This window comes from Neofelis nebulosa, chromosome 7, assembly GCF_028018385.1.
Source record: "Neofelis nebulosa isolate mNeoNeb1 chromosome 7, mNeoNeb1.pri, whole genome shotgun sequence".
NCBI classification, from domain to species: domain Eukaryota; kingdom Metazoa; phylum Chordata; class Mammalia; order Carnivora; family Felidae; genus Neofelis; species Neofelis nebulosa.
Genome location: NC_080788.1, coordinates 140,079,912 through 140,100,833, shown reverse-complemented (window position 1 = coordinate 140,100,833; position 20,922 = coordinate 140,079,912). Strand labels below are relative to the sequence as shown.

Below are 20,922 nucleotides of genomic sequence, written 5' to 3'. Positions count from 1 at the left end.
AAAATATATACACATTCACAAAGCCTGGATGTCCATCAATGGCGGCCCTCAGTGTGGACAGAGCGCCCTCTGTGGCCCTCTGTGGCACTTCTAAACTCTTCCCGTGTCTGCCCTCAGGGACAGGCAGCATCCTGGCAGCTCAAAGAAGTAGAGAGATACTGGAAGCCCCAGGAAAAGGTTTCTGTTTTTTTCCCCCCACCAATTGTAATTGGATCCATTCTTTGAACAGTGCAATCCCATGGCTCGAGATCCGAAAGAACAAATGTAGAGGAAAGCACTCCCTTTGACCCCCATCCCCACCCACCCAGCTCTGCTCCCCAGAGGCCACCAGAGATACCAGCCGCTTCGGAAACATTCTCGAATGTAGTGTTTTGATGCAATTTATTCCTAAAATGAATTATATCCTAGAGCAAGCTCCAAGAGCACACCGCTGACTAAGGATGTGTAGGTTTTTGTGGTGACGGGATCAGAAATCCCAGGTTCCTGTGTGAATTGCACAAAGAGACCAGAGCAAAAGGACAGTCGGCGTCTGTAAAGCATTTGTGGATCAGATTTCTCAAATACATTTTCTGACCAGGACCTCTGGGGGTTTTTCGGAAAAGAAGAGAAAGGGAAGTTGCTTTGGGGTGCACTGTTCGGCTGTGCAGGAGGGGCAAAGGGGAACCGGAAGTCAGGCGTTCTGACTCCAAATCCCCCAAGAACCGATGCATTTTGGAAAAGACTCTCTTCAGTACTTACTGTTAAGTCCTTGGTTAGGAAAGCATTTTCTTTGGGGAGTCTCTGGATTTTCCCAGGGCCAGTATTTTTACTGATGCACTGTTAGAGAAAAACAGGGATATTATTTGGCTTGCCTATAAGATTTTCATATACAATTTCTTAAATGAATGTAAACATAAGTGAATATATATGTATATGTGTGTGTGTGTGTGTGTGTGTGTGTGTGTGTGTGTATATATATATATATATATTTTTTTTTTTTTTTTGCAAAGCAGAGGGGAGTGCACTGAGGGTATTCATTGATTCATTTGTTAACAAGTATTCAAGTATTCAACGTTCACCACTACAGGCCAGGGACTGGAGACAGAGGTGAGTAAGGCCGGATCCCTGCTCTCAAGGGGCTCTCAGTCTGTGGGCGGCAGGGGGCGGGGGGGTGGCAAACATGTACACAGAAGATTATGCGGAAAGTCTGCAGTTGGAGGAGGGGATGCTGGGAAAAGAGGTGCCTGGCCAGTTGGGGGAGGTGGGAAGGAGGCAGGGAGGGTGCAGAGGAGGAGATCTGAGCTGAATGTTAAAGATGAGCAGGGGATGGTTGGAGGAAGGCCACACTCACTGTGCTAGCTGGGCTCCAGGTTGACAAGCAGCCTGGCTTGGAGAGGGGAACCCCTCCTGGCCCCAGACCTAGGGCCTCTGGAAGCTGCCAGTAGGTTTGAGGAACCCGACCATGTCAGTACTTTGGGGCAAGTGTCCCCAGAAACATTTTAGTGACCCCGTGTGTGATTCGTGTGTGTCTTGTCCCCACAGTGGCCTCTCCTACTTTCTTCCGTGCAGACTGGAGAGAGGCCATCTTGATGGTAAATTTCCCAGCACACACACGGCAAACGCAGATAGTGACTCTGGTTTTAAGGCTCTTCCGTTTGGGGAGCCCCCAGTCTTGCCGGCGTACCCGATTCCATGGCTATACTTCAGGGGGTGAGACAATTTAAGAAATGCCGTCAAATATGGGATGAAACAGCTGTACCTTGATCAAGTCTTCCAGGGTGTGAATGGACTCGTCCACAGCAACCAGGTAGTGAATCTTTGGCACGTGGTCTATTATGTTTTGAATCACTCTGCCGCCCACCAGGAGAAGCCATCGCCAGAGGGGAGAAAGCAAAAGAGATGTGGTCAAGTAGGGTTCACCGACCACCGCCGCCATGGGTCAGCCAGCATCTCCCTCCATGGCTAACGTGGTCTGCTGGGGGCTGGGGGGAGGGAGGGATGGCAGTCTCTACGGACAGGGAAGCGGGTAAAGTCCAGTGACACTTCCGGGGCTGAAGAGCCGCTGGGAAAGTAGAAAGGCCAGGAGTTGAGGGGCCATCCGTCTGCCTCCAGATTCTCCCAGTGCGCAACAAAGGGCACCTGACGACCAGCAGGACTTCAGTTTGTGAAGTGTGCTCACCCAGGGGCTCCTGGGAGTCTCTCAAGTGCTCCGGAGAGGGGGTTTCACAAAGTCAGACACAGATTCAGAGAAGCCGTGGCTGTCTTTGGGGAACTGAGTGGCGCTAAGAGGCAGGGCGGGGGCTAAGATTTCCTGCCCTGGGTCAGTCACGATTGCCAACATCCGAGGGCCCGCCTCTGGGCGAAGACTGTGCCGTGGGCTTTCTGGGTGTTCCCTCCCTGACTTCTCACAAGTCTACCAGGCAGGTACCGTTGCTATCCCCATCTTATTATTTTGTAACGTCTATTTGTTTTTGAGAGAGACAGAGTGCAAGCAGGGGAGGGGCAGAGAGAGAGGGAGACACAGAATCTGAAGCAGGGTCCACGCTTAGCGCAGAACCTGACTCAGGGCTCAATCTCACGACCCTGGGATCATAACCTGAGCCGAAATCAAGAGTCGGACACTCAACTGACTGGGCCACCCAGGCGCTCCGGTATTTTGTGTTCATAATGTAAAAGATTCTTTCACATCTTTAAAACCTAATAATGTAATAATGTAAAGTCTCTGCTGGAAAGAAGGGTACGTTTCAGCGTTTCCATGTCCAGTGTTACATGTTGGCTAGAATAGATCTAGGTTTTGCATGCAGTCTGGAGTTTATATAATTTGGAGGACGCTTCTTTAAGAAAAATAATAAAACTTAAATTTAGGACCTTGGAAGAGACCCACGTAGCGGTGGGGGTCTTGAAATCTAAGCTTCATGGTTTCCCAGTAAATTTGTAAACCCACCCGGGATTTATGACTAATTGCCTAAATGACCACTGGAATCTAGAAGCCAGAGTCTCAGGGAAGGGCTGAAACTGCTCACTCCTGGCGGGGGGGTGGTGGTGGGGGTGGGGGGGGGTGGGGGGGGGGTTGAGGGGGGTGCAACAGGGCAGTCGAATAAAGCCCCCAGAACCTAAAATGTAGAAGTGATAAACCATAAATACAGTGAACCCTCTCTCTGACCCCAGTGTCCAAGTCAGGGTCTGCAAGGAGGAAGGCTCTCCAGACATGTCTGGAGCCTAGCGCTGGGATACAGTGTGAGTGTGAAACACGTGTGCTCCAGTGGCCTACAATTGCCAAAAACACCTGCTTCAGGTTTAGAATTTGCGATCTGATTTCTGGAACTTAATTAAGTTGGCAGGCTGGACACAACACTCTCACCTGAGACAGAGGAACAAGACAGTAGGTCCCCAGAATGCACATAACACAGTCTTATCTTTTCCCGAATTGGAAGGCATGCTGTTCTGTGGGAGAACAGTCTAAAAGATGACCTTGAACTTGTCATCCAAAGTGCAGCACTTAAAAAATTTTTTTTTTACGTTTATTTATTTTTGAGACGGAGAGAGACAGAGCTCTGTTCTTAATCCCCTCTGTTCTCCCCCCATTATGGGGGAGGGTCAGAGAGAGAGAGGGAGACACAGAATCCAAAACAGGCTCCCAGCTCTGAGCTGTCAGCACAGAGCCCGACGCGGGGCTCGAACTCACGGACCACGAGATCATGTCCTGAGCCGAAGCCGGACGCTTAACCAACTGAGCCACCCAGGTGCCCCCAAAATAGAGCACTTTTAGATGGTGGACCCTATTCCACCAGATGCAAACTGGAGATAATAACCACACCTTCTGCATAGGGTCGTTGCCAAGAATAAATACAATAACACATGTGAGGGTCATGGCGTGTGTAAGTGCTCACTCCAGGCTCACTCCAACACCAGCACGTTAGTCAATTACTTCTAGGGAAGTCGTGTCTCTAGGACAATACTTACCCTGCTAGATCAAGAACATGGATTGTTGGGATTACATTTGTTCCATCTCCAAACACTGGCAACGCAGGGACCTCACCCAACCAAGCCATCTAAAAGAAAAGCAAAAGCATATTTTCCCTGGTTATACATAACTATTATGGCTCACACACATAGCCATAGTCAGGGGCATCCGAAAGACCCAGTTATCGGATGAAGTCATCGCCTAAGGGGATGTTTTGAAAATCGGTTCTTTCTTTTTTTTATTAAAAAAAATTGTTTTAATGTTTATTTATTTTTGAGAGAGAGAGAGAGAGAGAGTGAGAGTGAGAGAGCAGGGGAAGGGCAGAGAGACAGGGAGACACAGAATTCGAAGCAGCAGGCTCCAGCCTCCGAGCTGTCAGCGTGGAGCCTGATGGGGGCTCAAAGTCACAAGCTGTGTGATCATAACCTGAGCCGAAGCTGGACGCTCAACAGACTGAGCCACCCAGGCGCCCCTGAAAACCAGTTCTGATGGGATTTAGTTGCTGATCGAGTCCTATTAAGAGAAATAGTGTAACCTCAGGGCTGAAATACTTTACAAGAAATCTATCTTTCCTGGCTCTCTTCAGGAGTCATCTGCATGGCGTCTATACAGAAAGGAAGTGTTTTCATATGCGTGACACCTTCCACTCTTACCAAAAAATGTGAATTCAAGTCTAAAATTCCTCCCACAGGGCCAGGGATAATTAGTATCAGTTCATAGATGAAATGCTTAGTTGATAAAGTATTCTGCAGGAGGCTACATTTCTGATGAGTTGGGGAGCCTGGATTTGAACCCTGGTCTTCAGAGTCCAAGTCCTTGTCTTTTCCCTGCATTAGGTATTTCAGTAAATAGACAGTCTGGGTATTGTTCAGCTGTCAGGTACTAGATTATTTTAAATTGCTTTTATTTTTTTTAAAGTCTATTTATTTTGAAAGAGAGAGAGAGAGAGAGCACATGAGCAAAAGAGCAGGGGAAGGACAGAGAGAGGGAGAGACAGAATCCAAAGCAGGCTCCAAGCTGTCATTGCAGAGCCCAATGTGGGCCTCAATCTCACAACCCCAAGATCATGACCTGAGCTGAAATCGAGAGTCAGGCACTTAACCGACTGAGCCACCCAGGAGCCCCTTAAGTGACTTTTAAACAAAGAGGTAGGCATGGGGGCCACAGCAAACCACTGGATCTTGTAAGATATTTTGGACTCTGCAAAACCATTGAAGAACTTTAAGCAGTAGACCGTTGAATTTGAAGCAGTAAACCACTGAAGAATTCACAACAGATTTTCTTTTGTTGCCACTAGAAAGAATGATGGGGATTAAGAGTTGAAACGGGAAGGTGGAGGTCAGGACAGTTGTGCAGACAAGAGATGTCTGCTGTCCCCAGCCCGTGGGTGGAGGACTGGGGGAGCGCGGTTGGAGAGAAGGGAGATACTGGGGAGGTTGGCTCTACAGTACTGGGGGGTTTCGTGATGGATGAGAAGGAGGCAGGGGTTGGGTTGTGGTTGGTGCAGCTGGGTGGAAGAAGGTCCCATTTTCGGAGATGAGGTCCTAGAGGAATGGCAGGTTTGGGGGTGACCGTAGGTGGAGTTTGGGTTTGTGAACCATCCAAAGTGAGGTGTCGAATAAATAGGCAGCCGGATGTACAGAGCTAGGACTAAGGAGAGAGCCCTGCTGGAGAAACTTATGTTTGAGAGTCACTGGCCCCAGTCATGGGAATGGACAGACCCACCCAGGGAAAGAGTGTAGACAGAGAAGACCAGAGGGTCTGGGGCAGGAACCTGAGAAAGCCAACATTCAGTGGTCAGGTGGGTGAGGGGTAGCTGAGAACCGATAAGGAGAGACTACAAATGGGCATCGTCACCTACCATTGTCCCACACTTCGGCCCCACGCAGCTTTTTGCTGTCCCTTAACACAGCCCACACATTGCTGCCTCCGGTCTTTGTGCTTACAGTTCCCGCTGCCTTTCCCCCAGAAAGCGAAGGAGCCACCTCCCTTTTCACTTCCTGCTCACATGTCCCCTCATGAGAAAGGCTTTCCCCGACCATCATATCCAAGATACAACCTCCTAGCCCTATCGCCAGCTCTCTACCTTTCTCTGCTTTTTTGCTTTCCATTTTGTTTTTCAACAGCTGAAATACTCAACGTGTACTGGCTAATTTGGCCCTTGTCTCCTACTCTCCTCCTATTCCCCACTGGAACCCAAGCCCCACAAATGCAGGGGTTTTATTACAGCATCGGATTCCCCGAATCTACAATGGTTTCCGGCCCATGAGAGGCATCGATGTTTGTCTCATGAATGAAAGGAGATCCATCTTGTTTCCTTATTATGCCGAGAGTGTGGTAAATACAAATTGTTAGTAACAGGAAAGGAAAATAGAAAAAAAAAAATCTTCAAATCGTATAACCTTACTGTAAAATGCTTTAAAAAAAAAAAAAAAAACAAAAAACTTGGGGCGCCTGGGTGGCTCAGTCGGTTAAGCGTCTGACTTCGGCTCAGGTCATGATCTCGCGGTCCGTGAGTTCAAGCCCCGCGTCAGGCTCTGTGCTGACAGCTCAGAGCCTGGAGCCTGTTTCCGATTCTGTGTCTCCCTCTCTCTCTGACCCTCCCCCATTCATGCTGTCTCTCCCTGTCTCAAAAATAAATAAACATAAAAAAAATTAAAAAAAAAAAAAGCTTCAGTCATTGCAAACTCATACCTTGAAAAAATAATGTAAGATGCCTCCTTCCACTCCATACTGAAGTCCAGCAGCAACCACGTAAGTCGCGAATTTTTTGACCTATTAAAGTACAGGAGAAAAGCTAAATGTAATATTATTAATCATACCAAACCAGATTATTTTCGTGGTTAGAATGAGTACTATATGAATGCTTCTGGCCACTATTAAAATTGATTTGGTACATTTTTTTAAGTTGATTTATTTATTTTGAGAACGAGAGAGATTGAGCACGAGCAGGGGAGGAGCAAAGAGAGAGAGAGAGAGACAGAGAGAGAGAGACAGAGACAGAGATAGAGACAGAGATAGAGAATCCCAAGCAGGCTCCACACTGTCAGCACAGAGCCTCACGAACTAGGAGATCATGACCTGAGCCAAAACAAGAATCAGATGCTTAACCGACTGAGCCACCCAGGCGCTCTGGGACTTTTAATTAACTAAAAGCCAGAGACGATTATGTGTGAGAACTTAACAGCTCCATGCACTATACTGGCACCTACAGAAGAAGGGAGATATAAAAATGGGTCCTTCCATGATGATCTTTACTTACCCAGTAGGGGAGGCGGACACACATATGGAGTTTCTAGGAACGGGCCACGCTACAACATGTGACATTGTGATTCATAACAAGATACATATATTGGGTTTTCACCTCCATATCTGGCACTGAGTTCCTAAAACTACAGGAATGTCCTAAGCAACAGAGTGATCAAGGTGCCTTTTGTTATGTCAATCAGGTGACTTTTGGACCCAATCTGGAGATGTGGGTTGATTGCCTGAAGCGCCAAGCTTGTGACCAGAAGGTCAGAACTTCCAACTCCTGTACCACCTCCAGGGAGGGGTGAGGGGTGGAGAGGAGTTCAATCACCGATGGCCACCGATTTACTCAAACACGATGAAGTCTCCATAAAAGCCCAAAAGGAGGCTTGGATAGCTTCTAGATTGGTGAAACGTGTGCAGACTCGGGAAGAGTAGGGAAACCCCATGACTTTCCCTATCCCTTGCCCTGTGGATCTCTTCCATCTGGCTCTTCCGGAGTTATATTCTTAAAAGTGTATTTATTTATTTTTGAGAAAGAGAGAGCAAGCGAGAGAGGGCAAGAGTGTGAACAGGGGAGGGGCAGAGAGAGAGGGAGAGAGAGGATCTCAAGCAAGCTCTGCGTTGTCAGCACGGAGTCCAACATGGCGCTCGAATTCGTGAACCACAGGATGGTGACCTGAGCCGAAATCCAGAGTTGGGCATTTAACCAACTGAGCCACCCAGGTGCCCCTGAGTTATATTCTTTTATTATAGCAAACTGGTAATCTAGTATGTAAAATGTTTCTCTGGATTCTCTGAGCCACTCTAGCAAACTATTGAAACCTAAGGTGGGGGAGGTGAGTGGGGTCATTGGAACCTCCAACCCATATGGGTTGGTCAGAAGCACAGGTGACAACTTGGGCTTGCAACTGAAGAGGATAGAAGCAGAAAAATGTTCACCTTTAGCTCAGAAGGCTGACCTATAGCCTGCATAGTTTTGATAAGGATCAAATACACACGGGTTGCTACATTCTTCTAGGGTCTCATGACTGCCCGTGTATTTCACTGACAGTTAATATTGAACTGAACGATACGCACCAGAGAAATCTCGTGAAAGTAGTTTCACCAGTAGAAATTCGAAGAAGCATTTCTGATCTCATACTTCCTGCACGTCCCTACCCCCTTGAGCACTCAGCATATAACCACCGGCTTCGTACAGCAGCCCTTTCTGCCCACGGGTCCTGTCCCCATGCTACTTAAATAAACTTACTAAGTCGTTACATACACCGTCTCAGGAATTCTTTCTTGACCGTTGCACTCGACGACCCCACAACACAACTGGTGTCTGAAGAGGCAGGGGGCAGGCTTGCAGGGCTGAGCCCTAGCGGGATCTGACGTCACCTCCAGGAAGATAGTGTCAGAATTGAGTTGAAATGTAGGACACGCAGCTGGTGCCGAGACTGTCTTTGCCTCGTGGAAAACCCCTCCCAGAGTGTGCGCACACACACGTTGGAACTGGGTCCAGAAACTCTGTCGGGAAAATGAGTCTCTTCTGCTCCAGGTGGTGGATTAAAAAATCTAAAGCCTCCTAGCGCAAATACCAAAAAATGCCCAGTAAGATGCCACTCGTATCCTGCCAGCAAGGCAGAATTCTCAAGGAAATAAGAGTTACCCGCTAGGAGCCAAAAACAGAAGTGACTCAGTGGGTTGAGTGTCCGACTCTTGATGTCAGCTCAGGTCGTGGTCTCACAGTTTGTGGGTTCAAGCCCCTCACTGGGCTCTGAGCTGACAGTGCGGAGCCTGCTTGGGATTCTCTCTCTCCCTCTCTGCCTCCCCTGCTCATGTGTGCACGCGCTCTCTCTCTGTCTCTCTCAAAATAAATAAATAAAAACTTAAAAAAAAACAACAACCAGAAGTGAAAACAAGAGTGGGGAGAGCAGAGAGTTGGGCCACAGTATGAAGGGTGCGTTCACAACAAAAGGGTGACCTTAGAAGGAAGTCCTTCCTGCGACAGAAGACGGCAAGAAAGAATCGTGTCCAACCTAGCCAAGGCTTTGGAAGGAAAAACGCTCCCTGGAGAATTTTAACCTTGGCCTTGTACTTTTCGAAGGTTTGTCTTTCACATTTAAATTCCCTGCCTAATCCAGATATTCCAGAGCCAAAAAGTAACATAAAAAGCATTTTAGGCAGTGAGACTCTTTAGAGCACTTCAGAGAGGCAGATACAAAGCCCCTGCTACCCCCACCCAGGGACCTCCCTTGTCCCTTAAAGCCCCAGTAAAGGGACAACGCTGGGGCAAGAGTGGTGACTTATGGTAGCAGAGGTGTGCTGGTTTGAGGGCACAGCATTGACCGTGAAGCCAATAACAAACTGTAAAGCATGTTCACATGGTGAATTCCCATTTCCCACGGACCATGATGAATCCTGAAGGCACCCGACTCATGAACATCCTTGAGACTTTTATAGCAGCACTTTTGGTGAACACAGACTTCACATTAGCCCCCTTTCCCCTGAGAACTCATCTGCATGAGGTTTTTAGGGGCGATGAGCTATTAAGAAACCAATGTCGACAATTTAAAGTGATGCTATTTAAAAAAAAATCCATGTCAAATTACAGGATTATTTTTATAATTGGAGTTCCATAAATTGCCAGAAAATATGTTTATTAATAGTGACTTTGTAGAAAAAGACCTTACTAAAGATGAGCTCACAAACCAAACTTATAAAACTTATGAGGGAGCAAACAATCCACCACAAATGAAATCACACTTGCACTGCCTTCAGAAAATAAATTAGCAGAGGGGCGCCTGGGTGGCTCAGTCGGTTACACGTCCGACTTCAGCTCAGGTCGCGATCTCACAGTTCCTGAGTTCGAGCCCCGCGTCCGGCTCCGTGCCGACAGCTCGGAGCCTGGAGCCTGCTTCGGATTCTGTGTCTTCCTTTCTCTGCTCCTCTCCTGCTCATGCTCTGTGTCTCTCTCTCACTCTCAAAAATAAATAAGCATTAAAAAAAAGAAAGAGTAGAAATGAGCAGAGATTGTGGAATAAATATGTTTGTACTGATGAAAAAATAAAGGCATGGGAAACAAAGGAAATGAACACGATGATAAGGATGGTGACAACAGAGATGATGATAAAGAACAGGCAGGTGTAGAGTAAGGAACAGAGAGGAGTCAAGGTTGCTGATTTAAGGTGGAGGAAGAGAGTTGACCACATCCTAGCCTCCCTCCCCGCTGCATTCGTCACAGCCTGAGTCAGGCTGAGCTAGCAGGAGAGAAGTTTAAAATTAAATGGTAGACTGATGGCTTTAGTATTAAACTTGTCTGAGCCTTTGTAAGAACTAGAAAAGACTCCATTAATGCCTGAGAATGGTCTGGAAAGCTGTGGACTTGGCTGGGGATATCGTCCTGCTCTCAATTATTAAGAAAAAATAAACAGATTTTATAGTTTCGTTCTGGCAATGTCGAACACTGTGAAGGGGTTACAAGACTGTGCCTTGAAATGAGCAAGCCAAAAATCTAACATGATATCAAGGAGATATGGATAAATGTACTCCATAGTGTATCCCTGTCAGTAATTAATCAACTCAGGAGACCCCAAACTAGGAAGATATGCAAAACCCCATTAAGAAACTTGACCTAAGTAGACATATATAGAAACTCCACACAGTTTGAAATACACAGGTTTTTCAAGTCCATGTGGAATTTAAAATAAAAACAACACAGGCCATGTACTATGTAGCGAAGAATCTCATGACCAAATTCTCTGACCACATTCTCTGACCACCCCAGACCACATTCTCTGACCAAAAAGCAATTAAGTTACAAATGAACAACAAAAAGATAACACCTTCTCTAGATATCTGGAAATTTAAGAAACCATTTCTCAATAATTCACAGCACTGCTTCCCAAGTTCTAATAGACTATAGAAAATTTGTAGAAATTAATAATAATACAAATACCATTTATGGCACTTCAAAACTTGAAAGCTGTTAAAATTATACTTGCTAGCAAATTTGTGGCATTAAGTGGTTATATTAGGAAAACAAAGATTGAATATTAATAAACTTAGCTTCTAAAACAAAACAGCATAAACCCAAATTAGAAAGAATAAAGACAGGGGCGCCTGGGTGGCGCAGTCGGTTAAGCGTCCGACTTCAGCCAGGTCACGATCTCGCGGTCCGTGAGTTCGAGCCCCGCGTCAGGCTCTGGGCTGATGGCTCGGAGCCTGGAGCCTGTTTCCGATTCTGTGTCTCCCTCTCTCTCTGCCCCTCCCCCGTTCATGCTCTGTCTCTCTCTGTCCCAAAAATAAAAAAAAAACAAAAAAAAAAAAAAAAAAACAAAAAAAAAAAGAAAGAATAAAGACAGAGAAATTGATTTCTTAAAAAACAAAGAAATAGCAGAACAGAGCAAAAACTACCTCTTTGATAAGAATAATAAAATTGAAAAATTGAGGGGTGCCTGGGTGGCTCAGTCGGTTGAGTAGCCAACTTCGGCTCAGGTCATGATCTCGCGGTCCGTGAGTTCAAGCCCCGTGTCGGGCTCTGTGCTGACAACTCAGAGCCTGGAGCCTATTTCAGATTCTGTGTCTCCCTCTCTCTGATCCTCCCCCGTTCATGCTCTGTCTCTCTCTGTCTCAAAAATAAATAAAAATTAAAAAAAAATTGAAAAATTGATTCAGGGGTGCCTGGGTGGCTCAGTTGGTTAAGTGTCTGACTTCCACTCAGGTCATGATCTTGCAGCTTGTGAGTTTGAGCCCTGCATCAGGCTCTGTGCTGACAGCTTGGAGCCTGGAGCCTGCTTCCAATCCTGTGTCTCCCTCTCTCTCTGCCCCTCCCCTGCTCATGCTCTGTCTCTCTCTCTCTCAAAAATAAATAAACATTAAAATATAAAAAGAATTGGTTCAGATTGATGAAGAAAAGAAGGGTAAGACACAAATAAACAGCAACGTTGGAGTTTGAGTTGCTGAAACAGACACTTTTTTCCTTTTGGAGTTCTGAAGATTTAAAAAAGATTTAGGGCACATGGATGGCTCAGTTGGTTAGGTGTCCAACTCTTGATTTCAGCTCAGGTCATGAACTCCCCATTCATGGAATCGAGCCCCCTGTTGGGCTCTACACTGATAGCTCAGAGCCTGCTTGGGATTCTCTCCCTCTCTCTCTACCCCTCCCTGATTTGCTCGCTCTCTCTTGCTGTCTCTCTCTCTCAAAATAAATAAATAAAAATAAACATTTAAAAATATTTGGGGTGCCTGGGTGGCTCAGTTGGTTAAGCGTCAGACTCTGCTCAGGTCATGATCTCGTGGTTCATGGGTTTGTGAGTTCGAGCCCTGTATCAGGCTCTCTGCTGTCAGCACCAAGCCCACTTTGAATGCTCTGCCCCACCTGTCTCTCTGCACCTCCCTTGCTTGCTCTCTCTCTCTCTCAAAAATAAAAATTAAACACAATTTTTTTTTTAAGATTAAAGAGATTAAAACTTTGTAAAAAGGCAGATGGATCTCCAAGTCACAACTTTATTACTGGTGTGGTTTAGGCTAGAGGACCTTACTTAGCTGAGCAGGGATGAGGGGCTTCCTAATCCTGAACTCCAGAATAAGACAAATTTTCCCAACCAGGCACAGGCAGCACCAGAAAACTATGGGTTGGTTCTCCCCTGGGGGGCTGCCCCTGCAACACTTAGGGCATGAAGACGCTGAACGCTGAATGCAGGCACAGCAACATTGAATTCTGCAACGCTGAATGCAGCTACGTTACAGCTGTAGCCCAGAGCAACGAGAGGGAGGTGGGGTCAACATGACGTGACCACGCCCCTGACACAGCCACCAATCACGTAACCCGACTGAGCTTCAAGCCGCGGGGTAACAGGTGCCGGCAAGAAGACAGCCTTTGGGGAGGATACGCAGGCTCTTCCTCATGGGCACCAAAAGAGTGGGAAAGCAGTGATGCCCCCTCACAATATTCGTCCTGAAAAGGGAGACTAAACTACAAATAGAAATTTAAAAAACATCTTAGGAGAGACTTATGGGCAACTTTTGCCAGTTAATTTGAAAACTTAGCCTAAAGGGCTAGTTTCTTGCCCCCAAAACCCACGACTGCCTTCACCCAGTCCAAGATCGTCTTATAGGCAAATTCTACCAAATATTCAAGAGATATGCCCAATTTCATATAAATTACAAGAGAACAGTAAATTTTGTTTTCAATTTGTATGGGAACAGTAAAACCAGGAAACTAAAACAGGAAAGAGACAGTATGACAAAGGCAGACTATAAGCCATTTTCACTTATCATCTTGAATCTAAGTGCAAAAATCTCCAATATGGCATTATCAAAGCAAATCCAGAAACTTTTTTTTTTTTTTAAGTGAGCTCTACATCCAATGTAGGGCTTGATCTCACAACCCTGAGGTCAAGAGTTATTCGTGCTCTACTGACTGAGCCAGTCAAGCAGCCTGGAAATATTTTTTATTAAAAAATGATCATGAGCAACTTGGGTTCGCCAGAGAATACAAGCATCAAAAGTCAGTGTGGTAAACAAATTATTACAATAAATTTCATAAATTGCCATCGAGATCTGACAGGTGACCGTTTTTTCAGGAACTATGTACACAATACCCCACAATTAAGTGGTATTCAGGGACGACTTAATGATTGAAGTAATTTGCAAGATAGACAGGCAATTCTGGTTAATTTAAAATACTAATTAAAGTCAATATACTTGTATTTTTAACAATATTTTAAAATATTTTTAAAATTTTTTTAATGTGTATTTATTTTTGAGAGAGAAACAGGCATGAGCAGGGAGGGGCAGAGAGAGAGAGCGAGAGAGAGAGGGAGACACAGAATCTAAAGCAGGCTCCAGGCTCTGAGCTGTCAGCACAGAGCCGGATGCGGGGCTCAAATTCACAAACCATGAGATCGTGACCTGAGCCGAAGTCTGACGCTGAACCGACTGAACCACCCAGGTGCCCCTAAAATATTCTAAATAATCAGTGTGACTCCTTTGAAGATGGAGGCACCCAGTTCAAGCCATGTTTAGTGTTAGGCAAATCACAACTATTTAAGCAACTTGTATAATTATCAGGGCTCCCCCTTTGTCTCAGAAAACTAAAGAAGTCCGCCTTCGGGGGGACTACATATATTACTACATATATTTAGGTGGTACATAAAAATGAATGTGATGGCTGCAGGCGTGGTCAGCAGAAGAGCATCGGACAACCAGCCTGAGGAGTGCCAAGACCTCAACTGCTTGTTCACGGCCAGGAGGCCAGCTCTTAGCCACGGTGCCTGGTACACAGTAGGATCTAAAAGGACATGTGTTAAATGAATGGGTTAAAGTTTACTTCTAAGGTTCAATCGACCCAATGCAAAGCACTAGGTTTAAAATTGGGTCATTGAGAGGCGCCTGGGTGGCTCAGTCAGTTGAGCGTCTGACTCACGATTTTGGCTCAGGTCATGATCCCGGGGTCATGGGACAGGGCCTCACATCGGACTCCGAGATGAACAGGGAGCCTACTTAAGATTCTCTCTCTCTCTCTCTCTCTCTCTTTTTCCCCTCCCCTGCTCATGCACTCTTTCTCTCTCTAAAATTAAAAAAAAAAATTTTTTTTAAATAGTGTCATTGAGATGACCAAGTTGGCCAGATCAACCTGATTTTATTAATTGTTCAGTAAAGACTAATTAAGAAAGCTGCAAATACTATATATATATATTATATATATACTTATATATTATGTATTTTATATAAAATATAAATATATTTAAATATAAATCTATTAAAATATATTTTTATATACAAATATATTTTATATAAAAATAAAAAATTATTTTTAGAGAGCAAGAGAGAGCAAGCTGGTGGGGGAGGGGCAGAGGGAGAGAATGAATCCCAAGCAGTTGCCACCTAGCACGGAGCCTGACTCGGGGCTTGATTCTGCAAACCGTGAGATCACGACCTGAGGTGAAATCAAGAGCTGGGTGCTCAGCTGAGCCACCCGGGCGCCCCTAGAATAAATCTTTTCAATAAAGTTTTGATTGTTTTATTTAGAGCATGAAATAAATTTAATGTTTCTATAAGAAAACAGATATTAAAATGATAGTATTTCTCCATTTTACACTTTTAGTCACATCAATTATGTTTATGTGTGTTTTCTTCTACATAATTTGGCATAAATAATCAAGAAATAATGGATTCTTGGGGCACCTGGGAGGCTCAGTCAGTTAAGCGTCAGACTTCGGCTCAGGTCATGATCTCACGGCTCATGGGTTCGAGCCCCATGTAGGGATCTGTGCTGACAGCTCAGAGCCTGGAGCCTGTTTTGGATTCTGTGTCTCCCTCTCTCTCTGTTCCTCCCCCACTCACTCTCTGTCTCTCTCTCTCTCTCTCTCTCTCTCAAAAATAAATAAACATTAAAAAAATGTTTTAATATAAAAAAAAAGAAATCATGGATTCTCTACCTGGGGCAAAGCTCAAAGCTCAATAAAATAATATACTCACAAGATTTGGAAGTGGAAGAAATTTAGACCTGTCTAGTCCAGTGCCTTTATTCATTTATTTTAACTACAAAGTGTTAATGACTTAGCTAAGGTCATAAATTAATGGCAGAAAAGGGGCTAGAACTTTGAATACTATATTATCTTCTTCAAATATTTTATACTTGTGGTGTTTGCATTGCCAGAATTAAAAAAAACTTATTATTTTTTTTTTTTGGTTTTAATAGGACAGAAGGTGGGGACAAAGTTCCCATTGTAATATCCTCTGAGCCCACTAGGTGTCACCTTGGAACCATTGTTACATATCCCTACTGTGGGTGTTCTGCTCCTGGGAAAAACATAGTGGATGGAACCTTTAGAAGTTTGGGGGTTCTATATAAATTCTACCTAAGTTAAAGGAGGATGAAGGTACCAGCACCTGGTTCACAGAATGTTGAGGATTATATAGGATGTACCAGAAGTAAACCCATGAGGATTACCAGAAGTAAAACATTTAGCACAGTGCCTGGCACATAGTAAGCAAACCCTTGATAATTCTTAGGTGTAGTAAACGTATTCATCACCAAGGCACTCCTACCATCTATTTTGACAAAAGATAGGAAATATAATAGTTTTATAGTATATATATATATATATATATATATATATATACATATATATCTCCAAATTATAAATTTTGCTGCAACAGAAGGCTAAGAAGTGTTATTATTTACAAGAGTTTCTCAGCTATGGGTCGATCTTAATAACTGGTGGCCAGGCCTGTGTCAAGATCAACTCTACTGAAAGACTGAGCTTTGAAATCAAGAAAAAGTAAATAAACCCCACAGTCTGATGGATCTAGTTCTGAACCACAGCTGTACCACTGGACGCCTCTTTCCTGAAGTGCCCGCATCCGGGAAATGGGGATAATTATGTACAGGTTCAAGACCGTTGTCGTAAGGAGTGGATCAGACAAGGCCAAGAATTGTGCGCGCAGAACGGTGCTCAGCAAATCCCAGTTGTGTGAACTTGGGCCACTTATTTAACTGCCGGATGTCCTCTCCGCCTTATTTGTAAGGGAAGGTTAGTAGACACTTTTCGGTTATAAGAAACAAATGAAGTAGATTCTGGAAAAAGGGGAAATGTGGCTCCCCTCTTCCCCACTCCAGCTCTGAGTTATTTGCCTCTTCTGGGCTCAGGGACCCTTTGGACCCACACCTTAGTGGATAAGGGCTTGAGCTCTGCTGGGGCCTAACACAAGGCTCTCAACTTAGTGGACTGGACCAAAGCCAGAACCAGAAGTAAGGCTCATCTTGGGATGAGCCTGAAGCTCAGAGACCTGTGGGTGTGAGGAGAAGGAAAGAGGCATTTAACGAGCTGAGATGATGTCCGTAAGGCACGGAGAACAGTCCCGGCCACGTGCGTTGAGCGCTGCCTCAGAAAGGACTTCTCTTACCCTAAATGCCTGACTACTCCAGACCTACCTTTTTTCCAAATTTGAGAACCATTTTTTCGGCATTGATGTGGTCCAGAAAATTAGGATGTTGCTTTCTTCTTCGATAATCCTCCTCAGTAAACGGGATCTCAGAATCATCCTGTGAAAGAAAAAAATCCAGATTGGATGGGTGAAACTCAAGAGCTACATAAAACATCTAAGCCCCAGATGCTGGCTCGGCTATGTTCCAAAGAGCTCAAATAAAGCATCTGAAAAGTTACTGCTTATTTTTACAGTGATTTGACTTCCTTGAAAATGCTTTAGCTGGCCAAATTTTATCATTTATACTTAATTGAAACAAAATAAAAATTCAAATGTCTTTCTTTTATTTTGTAGAGACAGCGTCAGGTTGTCTCTGGGATTCTATCAAGACCTTCGGTAACCCATTTCTTTGATTTTTTTAAATTATTTTTTAATGTTTATTTATTTTTGAGAGAGAGAGAGAGAAAGAGAGTGCAAGCAGGGAAGGGGCAGAGAGAGAGACACAGAACCGGAAGTAGGTTCCAGGCTCCGAGCTGTCTGCACAGAGCCCGACACGGGGCTTGAACTTACGAACCACAAGATCATGACCTGAGCCGAAGTCAGATGCTTAACCAACTGAGCCACCCAGGCGCCCCTCGATAACCCATTTCTTAATAGTTCTTGCAACTTACATAGTTTCATGTTTTAATCTAAATCATGGGTCTTTCTTTCTCTTCCACATTGCCCTTTCCCCTCGAATCAACCTCATAAGAACATTCCATGTGCAAATTTCTATGTCAGGCTTCATCAGATAAGGTGAAATATCAATTTGCATTGCGAATCAGGGATGAAAAATATTTCTTGGCAGTCCGCTGGGCTGTACATTGTGTCCAGTCCTCCCACAGCTCACCCTCATGCCCAGTCGCATGGAAGGATTCTTCCAGAACCACAAAATGGAAACTTACAGAGACTCAAAGGAGGAGACTGAGACCCATGGTACAGAGTGGCTTCTCTAAATCCATCCAGATTTAGAGGTCCTAGTAGTTGGATGAGGATTTTATTTTTTTATTTTTTCAAATGCTTATTTTATCTACTTTTGAGATAGGGAGAGTGGAGGAGGGGCAGAGAGAAGGAGAGAGAGAGAGAATCCCAAGCAGGCTCCACGCTGTTAGCACAGAGCCCGACACGGGGCTCGAACTCACGAACCGTGAGATCGTGACCTGAAGCTTAATGGACTCACCCACCCAGGCACTCCTGGAGGGGGATTTTTAAAACACATTGTTCAATAGGAGACTTTCAACCACTTCACGGTGGCCCAAGTTACATAATCAACCCAAAACATTTGAGCCCTGAGTTTACAAGGAATGAATCAGAGAAACGGAAGAAACACAGGGTTGAGGACCCCGATTGTTGGCAGGTTGGAGAAACGGGAGGAAGGGCCCAAATGATGGGGGACCAAGCTGGGAACTGGTGGAGGGTGAGGCAGTTTACCAGGGCTTGTGGGCCATGTGGAGGAGTTTAGATTTATACTAAGAGCATAAGGAAGCATTGAAGGGTTTTGAGCATTTTAAGCAGCACTAAGCCATGATCTGAATTATATTTTAAGATCACTTAGGCTGTCCCTTGAAGATTGCATTGGAAGGAGGTGACGGAGACACCAGTTCCCGGGATGCTTTCACAATGGAAGGTGGTAACGGCTGAGGCTTGGTCTAGGACATCGCCATGGATACAAAGAAAGCAAGATGGATTATGACACATTTTGGGTGATGAGTTAACAGGATGTACGATGGGTTGTTGGGTGGGGGGAAGGGAGTGAGGCTAGGGCAGGTGGATTGGGGGTTTTGGCATGGGGAGTAAAACAGGGAGAGAGTTAGTGTTCAAGGGGAACAATTCTGGGTCCATGGTAGGCATTCAATGAGTGCATGTTACGGGATAAGCTGACCTCTAAAGCATGTCCAGTGGCTCACATAAAGGGTCGCTAGAAGAACTACAGGGCACCCAGCTAAATTTGAATTTCAGATAAACCACCACATAGTTTTTAGTGTAAATATGTCTTAAATATCTCACGGGATAGACTTAGGCTAAACATTACTCACCATTTACACGAAATTAGAATTTAACCGGGCATCCTGTACTTGTATTTGTTAAATCTGACCATCCTACTCACTATCAGCTTTCCCTCTGGGATGAATGGAGTCCCGGCATCCCTACGGCCCCAGACTGTCATGATAGGGTGGCCAGCCTGCCTCATGGACTCTCCTGCTCCCTGTGACTGGGTGCCCAGCACCCCTCTTCTAGTAGAATTTGTCTTTCCTTCAGTCCTCATGGCTACCGCAGAGATGGTCACATCCCTGGTGCTCAGGTTTTGATGGCCAGTCAAACTCATCCTTAACATTCTGAGACTGGGACTGATGGACAAACAAGATCACCCCCTCCCTGGCCAGCTGCACGGTAGCCCATGAATGTCAACCAACCTGGGCTTCGGCTTCTGAGTTGTCCTCCCGATTCCTGGTTGGGACAGAGACCTGGCTTTCACATTATGAACCTTTGCTACTATCATCTGACTGTGTTCCTTCTAGTCCTTAAATGTCACGTGTTACAAATACACCAGTAAAATATATTTTAATATCTATATATATTTTATATATAGATAGATAACCTGTATCTTTCATATAGGTTTTAGATCCTTGCAACTATTTGCATCTCTGCTTTTCCAATCAATGACGAGTCAACTTTGGGTTGGCATTATATCCATTATCCTATAATTGATACATATCGATGTCTGGTAGCATTTCTGGAAACGTAGCCTGTCTCCTGGGCATCTCACTGCAATCAATAAGCTTGTTTAGAGGCTTCGTCCTTCCAGGAGGTGAAAAGCTGACTCTGCAGAGTGATCTCCCCCTTTTTGTATAGGATATTGGGTGAAATCTGTTGTCTTGGAATATGGCGTTGGACCCAGTCTTTAGTTGGTCATTGTGTTTCACTGCTTGTGTGGACTACCCACCTGCTGGACTCCTTTTCCCAGCTGGTTATTCTGTGTGACTATCAGAACGTACCAGTTTCTTCCTCTGGATTATTTGGTTGAGTAAAGTTCACCCCTCTTAACTCACACATAAAAAAAAGCAAACACATAGCTATACTTTTAAAACAGATACTGGGGCACCTGGGTGGCTCAGCTGGTTGACCATTGGACTCTTGATTTTGGCTCAGGTTTGTGAGATCGAGCCCCGCATCGGGCTCCATGCTGACAGTGCAAAGCCTGCTTGGGGTTTCTGTCTTTCCCTCCCTCTGCTCCTCTCCCACTCTCTTGCTCTCTCAAAATAAATAACTAAACTTAAAATAAAATAAAATAAAATAAAATAAAATAAAATAAAATAAAATAAAATAGATACTAAAGAAGAAAGCCCCATAAACATTAAGATTTTCCCACTTGTCAAAATAAATACAAATGAAAATATTCTACTATATTTACAATTCTTTTGTATTAAAAACGCTCTTTATAGACTTTAGCCTCTACTACAAAGCTGTAATCATCAAGACAGCATGGTATTGGCACAAAAACAGACACATAGACCAATGGAATAGAATAGAAACCCCAGAACTAGACCCACAAACGTATGGCCAACTCATCTTTGACAAAGCAGGAAAGAACACCCAATGGGAAAAAGACAGTCTCTTTAACAAATGGTGCTGGGAGAACTGGACAGCAACATGCAGAAGGTTGAAACTAGACCACTTTCTCACACCATTCAAAAAATAAACTCAAAATGGATAAAGGACCTGAATGTGAGACAGGAAACCATCAAAACCTTAGAGGATAAAGCAGGAAA

General features: G+C 44.7%; 1 protein-coding gene across 1 annotated transcript in view; it reads right to left on the bottom strand.

Annotated features, from left to right (window-relative positions):
- The window catches only part of AK7 (adenylate kinase 7), a 74,759-nt gene that overhangs the window by 28,658 nt on the left and 25,179 nt on the right, over positions 1-20,922 (bottom strand). Inside the window, exons 6-10 of the mRNA XM_058740593.1 lie at positions 17,121-17,231; positions 6,638-6,718; positions 3,943-4,031; positions 1,739-1,829; positions 739-816 (exon numbers count right to left, since the gene is read on the bottom strand). Coding sequence (XP_058596576.1) covers positions 739-816; positions 1,739-1,829; positions 3,943-4,031; positions 6,638-6,718; positions 17,121-17,231 — 450 coding nt within the window. The remainder of the gene's footprint in view (positions 1-738; positions 817-1,738; positions 1,830-3,942; positions 4,032-6,637; positions 6,719-17,120; positions 17,232-20,922) is intronic.